General features: G+C 34.2%; 1 protein-coding gene across 3 annotated transcripts in view; it reads right to left on the minus strand.

Annotated features, from left to right (window-relative positions):
* LOC101514229 (DExH-box ATP-dependent RNA helicase DExH14) overlaps positions 1–7185 on the minus strand; it is a 58268-nt gene extending 51083 nt beyond the window's left edge. The window contains exons 1-12 of one of the 3 annotated variants that reach the window (XR_012163234.1): positions 6861–7185; positions 6144–6205; positions 5863–6034; positions 5075–5519; positions 4923–4988; positions 4548–4652; positions 4135–4431; positions 3466–3582; positions 3286–3345; positions 1414–1485; positions 929–1045; positions 673–834 (exon numbers count right to left, since the gene is read on the minus strand). Coding sequence is in view for 2 of the 3 variants with exons in the window: in XM_073368962.1 (XP_073225063.1) it covers positions 673–834; positions 929–1045; positions 1414–1485; positions 3286–3345; positions 3466–3582; positions 4135–4431; positions 4548–4652; positions 4923–4988; positions 5075–5519; positions 5863–6034; positions 6144–6205; positions 6861–6967 (1782 nt within the window). In the remaining variant the exon portion in view is untranslated. The remainder of the gene's footprint in view (positions 1–672; positions 835–928; positions 1046–1413; positions 1486–3285; positions 3346–3465; positions 3583–4134; positions 4432–4547; positions 4653–4922; positions 4989–5074; positions 5520–5862; positions 6035–6143; positions 6206–6860) is intronic. The other 2 variants (XM_073368962.1, XM_073368963.1) reach the window with 2 other exon arrangements.
* Between the last annotated feature and the right edge of the window lie 454 nt (positions 7186–7639).

The raw sequence follows: 7639 nt of genomic DNA on the forward strand, positions 1-7639 counted from the left end.
TTTGGGACCATTCCATTTAGTTTCTGGATTTCAACCTTGAGGGCATTAGAAGTTCCCTCATGGCCAAAAAAGTTGGAAGAACCATTCTGGCTGCTTAGGCCGCTGCCACTGCCACTTATGGCGCTGTCTAAATTGTCAGAGTTGTTGACTATGTCTGATTTTTTTGCCAAACCATCGTCGTTGTCGCCGCTACCCATAAGGGCTACCTTCCATGGGGTATTGTGTGCCATTAGCTTTAGCTCAGTTGGTTAGAGCGCCAAACCCTAATGGTTGTGGTAGCTCAGTTGGTTAGCGTGCCAAACCCTAATGGTTGTGGAAAGGTTTACAGAACCCTAACCAGAGCTCTTGATACCATGAAGAAAGTAGAAGACAAAATACTTTCATATTTTATTATTACAGCCCTAAGCTGTTTATATAGGAAAAGAAATTACAATAGTAAAACTGAGTAATAATGACAGAATAAAAATAAACATAATAATATAAAATAAAAGAGAATAAAATCTAATTTATCTCGATTCTTCAACAAAAAGAAACCAAAAAAGAAACATCATTGTAGAGAGTCAGGTCTGGATTTCTCTTTGTAAGCTCAATTAACTAAGTGTAAAAATGCTCCATGCATGCTTTTCACTAAAACTCACAAAAAGTTGAAACATACTTGACCATGTTGATTACCTGTCGCAGGGTCCTAGCAACTAAAGCCTCTATTACAGGACCTCTATCATCATTGAGTAGATGCACTTCATCAATAATTAAGAGCTTCACCAGCATCGAGAGTGACATATCACTGCTCTTGCGAGTTATGACATCCCATTTCTCAGGTGTTGTCACTATCATCTGATTTAAACCATGGAAGCAAACATAAAGAAATGGAACATAGTTTGCATGCTAGGTAAGAAATCCCAAATCAGGAACTGTCATAACAAGGAACCTGAGTTTCCTCTAGTTCATTTTTAGAGAGCTGCATATCTCCAGTAAGCTCTCTGACAGTCATATTCAAGGGAGATAAACGTTGGCTGAATGTTGTTGTGACTTCTGCAGCCAAAGCCTAGAACGGACCAGAATGTAAGATAAAACATAACAAATGAAACAGAAATGCAGGGAAGAAAAGGAAAAGCATGGAATGGAACCTATATTATCGAAACAAAGAGAGAAAATGGGACATGCTGTCAGTGTAAAAGTTGTTTCACACTGACAACCAATCACAACTCACCAACACGATAAAGAACTATATAACTGCTTTTACTTAAAAACCGTCAAACATGATTTGACAAATTGAAGGGTTGTGATTGGATGTCAGTGTAAAATAACTTAACACTGGAAGTGCAAATCCCTTAATCTTAAACAAAAATGTAGGAAAAAAAGGCAAAGCTGAATAGACAAAAAGAAAAAAGAGCAAAATATGTATCACGATACCTTCATTGGAGCAACATAAACTATTTTAAATTCCTCTTTATGCAAGTAACCATCCCTGAAGTGTTGTCCAATCTGCATAAAGTTCATCATCAAGGAAAGAAGTTATCCTTTATGAAAATCAGTTTTTCATTGATAAAGAAAGAGCACTCGGAAAAGGGTAATAAATCCTCTTAACAGATTAAAAATGAAAAGACAAAAACAAATAGAACAATTAAGAAAAACAGGAATACAACAGAGTCGTACAATCAAACTCCTAGACAATATATATGTATCAAGTAAAACAGAAAAATCAAACATAATTTATCCTTCCTTCACAAATTGTGTCAGATTTGCAGGGGTTAAATTCTCATTACGACTAGTTAACATACTTCGCCATGCTGCACATACTGAGATCCAAAATCAACTAGAGATATGGCGGTATCTACTGAGATCCAACATCAACTAAAGATATGGTCGTACCTACTGAGATCCAACATCAACTAGAGATGTGGCCAAAGTAGTCACGGTAAGGATTTCACGATTTCGCCTATTACGGATGTTGTGTTACGAATTGCGGTCGTCGCGGCATAAATTAATCACAACATTTCACAAATTTTATTAAAATTATTTATACTATAATATATATAACGTATAATACTGTTTGAGAGATCAGAGATGACAGATGGTCAAAACAAGAGAAGGAGGTAAGATATTGGTTAGATATATTCTGATGGGGACAAAGAAGGAATTGATGACGTGTCTAGTGGGACACATAGTGCACCTAAGGCATGGAGAGTGTATGTTAGAAAATCCAAGAAAGGTGAGCTGGCCCCATCACGTATATAGGGGAGAGAGGTTGGTAAGGAGGATATAACAAAATTCTGTTAATTGTTAGTGGAGAGAAGATTCTGTCTTATTGGAGTGAGCATAGCTCTCAAGAGTAAAAGGAAGGCTTGTTTCCTTTCCTCAATTTTCCTTTATCATCAATAAAATACACTATCATATATTGATTAATCTCTCATTACTTCTTATTGTCGCATTTATAAATTGAGGACCTATATATTCTGAAATTGTGTTTTTATCCATCAGAGATTAAAAAAAAAACGAGATACTTGGATTTTTTTTTATAAATGGCACTCTTTGCAGGCCCTACGGACTTTTTTTGTGATTTTTCTTCACTTCATTGAAACAAAGAATAACGGTAATGGCCGCTACCCATACTTCTTGTCGTGAACTGTTGGACCACTATCACCCTAATAGTGAAACTGGGTAGTGTCGCAGTTCCATAGAAGATTCTTCAAAATCCGCTTTGCTATAGAGTATTATTCCCAGTTTTGGTGTATTATTCCCAGTTTGTAACATTCCCTTATTATTGCTCCACTTATTTTTTCCTTCTTACACCATCACCCTCTTCTTTTTCCTGATGTATACTTTAGTAAGTAGAAAAGGTCTAACAAGATCCTAAATTCTAGATTTCTCGTCAATCTTTCAAATCAGAAAGATACAAAATAAATTGCACAAAGTAAATTGCAAATGAAGAATAAGGATAAAATCAATAGAAAAAGGCATATCTAGGCCACTACGCTTTCCACGGAACTCCACATTCACATGCAAGATTATGAACATATAATCAACAAAACTATCACATGTACTTTGCACTAAAACAAAATGGTGATGAATATAACAAAAATTAATTGAAAATAAAACTATAACCTCAAAGACAGATTAAAGATCAAGGAAGAAAGTAACAAATAGACAAAGCAAATAGCTCGTACATCCACATTTTCTCTGTCTCGTTATATTGATAAGTGGAGAGAAAATTAAAACATTGATTTCAAATGATAGAAATAAACCATATTTTCAGGTAAGAGTAAATAAAAAGCAAGTATTCACCTCATGAAGAATTGAAATCATAGCTATGTTAGTTTTGCCAGCTCCTGTGGGGGCACACACCTGCAAACACACAAAAAGCACTTTTTAACATGAGAAAACAAACACTTTTTTCTATTTGTTAAATAAATTGCATCTTCGATCATTATTTTTTGTTTAAAAAGTAGACCGCAGATCACTCACTAGTATATTCTCATTTGTTCCGTATACAGTTTGAAATATCCTGCTCTGAATACGGTTTAGTGATTTGTAGCCACGGAAAGCAGCTTGAGCAAAGTCATCTAACTCTTTGATCTCAATCTGGAAGTGCATAATTGTAGTAGATATATGCATCAATGGTACCACTTTATCTCGAACAAAACAAGTACTAAAAAGACCATTTTAGGGGATTGGAGGAGGCAGTAGCATGCAATTCGTCAATATTTGGTCAAAGATGGATAAAATGCAAAATGTGGATTTTAAATTTTTATTGTAGCATGATAATATGGTATCATCTAGCAATAACAACAGATGGTAGTGTTAGAATATCAGAAAATACCTAAGGAGACAACCTAAGAAACTCTAAGATTGAAAATTAATCCTAAAAGATAAACCAAGATATTCTAAGATAATACCAAGATATTGTTTTATTTTAAATTCTACCAATTACAAACTAATCCTACAAGATAAACCAAGATACTTTAACATATTATAACATATTTGCTAATTATTCAAACAGTCAGGACAACAGCAATCCATAAATCAAACCCATTGCACTTATTTCATATGGTAATGAAAGAAATATCTCTACCAAAAAGGATTCACAATCTCATTAAATAGTTGAAAGACTCTCACAAATCACAAGAGATATACCAGCCTTTCTCCTGGTTTCATTGGCGCAGTTGGTTTTGGGGGAATAATAACCTCTACATACCCCTCACAATACTTTCTGATAGTTCCTTCGGGAAGAGCATTAACAGCTATTGACCTGTCTCCAGAACCAATCATCCCATCAATCAAATTTTTCCTCTCACTTGCTTGAAGTAAAGATGAGAAATCCAGTGTAGACAAGTCACCATCCCCAGCATGTTCTATTCCTCGTCTGTTTCGCTTTTCCTCCTTGCGTCTAAGCTTGTCAATTTGTTTTTCTGATTCTGTTTGTACAGTCACCTAAAAAAAGTAGTTCGTTAAGAAAGGCAATATTTGAAAATAATGCAACATATGTCTGCATTTCACTATATACAAGTGAAGAAGAGCAAATTGACTATAAAGAACATGGTCAACACCTGTGTCCCATAACTAGGCATGCGAGACTGAGCATTTGAAGCATTTTTATCAGACTTGATTACCGATAAGCCATAATGAATAGAATCAACAATCTCCTTCCGGTGCTACAAATTGTCACAAAACATCAAGTATGATTCAAACAAATACATAAACAACTCAAATATCTAATACTATCAGATAGTTGACAACAATGCCTTCCGTCTTGAAGTGAAGGTCATCAAACAAAGGAAAAACTTGAAGATATTCAAACGAAAAAGTTGACACTTTATATTGAAGCAATCAGTACTTGGACACAGGTGGAGAAGAATGAAGTACACAAAGAATTACTGATGACCTTTTCAAGAAAAAAAAAGAGGTAGCTAGCATATCCTCACCAGTAAAAGATTTTGCACAGTTTCAAATGCACTATCCCCAACAAGATCCAACAAATCTCCAGCAATCTTCAAAGAGAAGGAAAAAGTGTAAGTTTTATGTTGGCAAACCTTGGTTATATATACTAGTAATGAATATTGACATCAAGCAATACCTCTTCGCCCGGCTTTTCTGAATTAAGAACCCTACAAATGGCCAGTGCCAGTTCATCTTGGGATACCTGCGAATTACAATTCCTAACAATATTATCACATGCATCTCTTAACCAGGTCAAATTGAACTTTTCTCCTTCGACAACAAAATGGTCTGTTGGTTCAGAATGACCATACTCTTCTTTCTGAAATGCTAAAGAAATTGTGCTTTTGAAATCCATTATATCTTCAGCATCTAAGGATACATCAACCAAGAAACGAGTTGGAGCTTGAAAAACCAAATCAACTCCAAATTCCAAACCCTCCTCAACATCATGATGTCTTTCCAAAGAAACTGCAGAATTTGTATTGTCAGGCTGCAAATTTAAGAGTTTCTGTACTAGAGATGCAACTTCCTTCAACTTGGTATCAGCAATTGCATGACCAACAAGGTTTTGCAATTCTAACCTACACACCATGGTCACAAACTGAAAGTTTAGTCTTTGAACAAATGCTCCAAATTTCCAATCTCTCCAACATCCAAAACTCAAATAAAAAAAAATCAATCAAAAATGCCAGCTTTATTATGGCATCTGCATTGTGTAATATGCATCTGGCAACACAAATTATTTCAATAGCATTGTATTCAAGTCCTCTAAATGACATACAAAAAGACTCGTCAAAATTTCATATATCCCAAAAGCCATACAAAACTGAACAATAACTTTAGGCCATAATATAAAATCAACTATTCAATCACTTCCATTGGTAAATACTGACATATCTCAAAACTTCAAAAGCCAACACTTACTTTTTATCATAAATAATTCTATCAGTAGAATCCTTCTCCTCAATTGGCCTGCTGAAAAAACGGTATACAGTCAGCACTACCTCATGGAACTCCTCAGAGCGCATCTCTCCATCAACCAAATCAACTACTGCTCCTATAAACTGCTTGTAGGCTTGTCGCACTTCTGATGAAGCTGCTTCACCAATTCATCAAATGAAAAACATGTCATCACTAACCACATTCTCTCTTTTTGTATCAAATTAAAAAAATATAGCTCATTGATCTTAAAACCCAAATGATACCTTTTTCCCAACCATACACAATCTTCTGTGCAAGTCCTGATTCATCAAGTGAACTTGCAGCACTAAATGCCACAGTTCAAAAAAAACATCAATAATTGCACAAAGAAACTCCAATCATTCTAAATTTCTAAATTTCTAAAATTCTAAAATTCTAATCACAAAACAAAAACCAATAGCATCTCAAAATCTAAAAACAAATAAACTTGATATATGCCACAATTCGAAATCAAAAAATAAAAATCAATAAATTAGACAACAAAACTTTAAGCATTCTAATCACAGGAAACAAAACTAAACAAAAACCAGTAGCATCTCCAAGTCCAAAAACAAAGAAACTCTTAATCGGTACAGTACAAAAATCTAATCACAAAAAACTAAACTAAAAAAATAAAAAGCAAAACCCAGTTGCATCTCAAAGTCCAAAAACAACGAAACTCGATGAATGCCACATTACAGTACAAAATCCAAAAAATAAATCAAGAATCTGCACAAAGAAACTCGAACCATTCAAATCACAGAAAACAAAACCAAAACCAAAAATCAAAATCAAGTAGCATCTAAAATTTCTTATGAGTTGTAATAAAACTCGAGAATTCCATCAAAGAAACTTCTCAATTCACTTTCAATTTTCATTTTCTTCACGCCGATAATTTTCTTGGAAAGCAAACACAACCGAAAGAAGAAAGAAAAACAACAGAAAACGCAATTGTTAATTACTTGCGAAGCTTTCGCTTTTGGAGAATGGTTTTGCGCTGAAGATAGGCTTGGTCGACATCGAAGGGGTCTCTGAGAGAATTTGTAAGGCGAGGAATCTGAATTAACATTGTCGATTTTGACTAGAGTGGTGAAACTGAGAATCTTCTTTCAGTAACTTAAATACTTTATTTTTGTTATGTTGAGAATACGTAGCGAGTCGGTGATGATGAATTGGAGTGGAAACCTAAAGAACTAAACTGTCACTCGAAGTTCAGGTTTGGCGTCTGAGTTTTTCTTTTTTTTTTAAAAGTGTCGGAGTTATTTCTTGTTCTCCACGTACCGATTTGAAACCCCGAATAACGAAAGCATTTTTAATATCAATTTTTCATCGACAAATTTATTTTTTTTTTTACTAAAAAGGTATTCATGTTCATCTGAAATTGATAAAAAATTATATTAATTAAAAATAGTATAATTTAAAATGACTAAAATAAAATGATGAATTTATAAATAAATTCACCGCATTTAAATTAATAACATAATACGATAAAATATCTATAAATACATAAACAATCATGTTCAATAACATAACACGATAAAATATCTATAAATACATAAATATCGTTAGACAGTGCCCTTACCCCTGAGGTATTCTCAGCAGGCATGTGTACAAGTACTGCTCCAACAAATACTAATCCCCCATGGTCTCGTCAAAAAAATGGAACATGGACCCACCAAAACAGAAGTCATCTAACCGTATAAGTATAGTTACAGTCATCCCAAAATGAAATAAGTACAAC

The sequence above is a fragment of the Cicer arietinum genome, chromosome 5 (assembly GCF_000331145.2).
Source record: "Cicer arietinum cultivar CDC Frontier isolate Library 1 chromosome 5, Cicar.CDCFrontier_v2.0, whole genome shotgun sequence".
Classification (NCBI taxonomy): Eukaryota; Viridiplantae; Streptophyta; class Magnoliopsida; order Fabales; family Fabaceae; genus Cicer; species Cicer arietinum.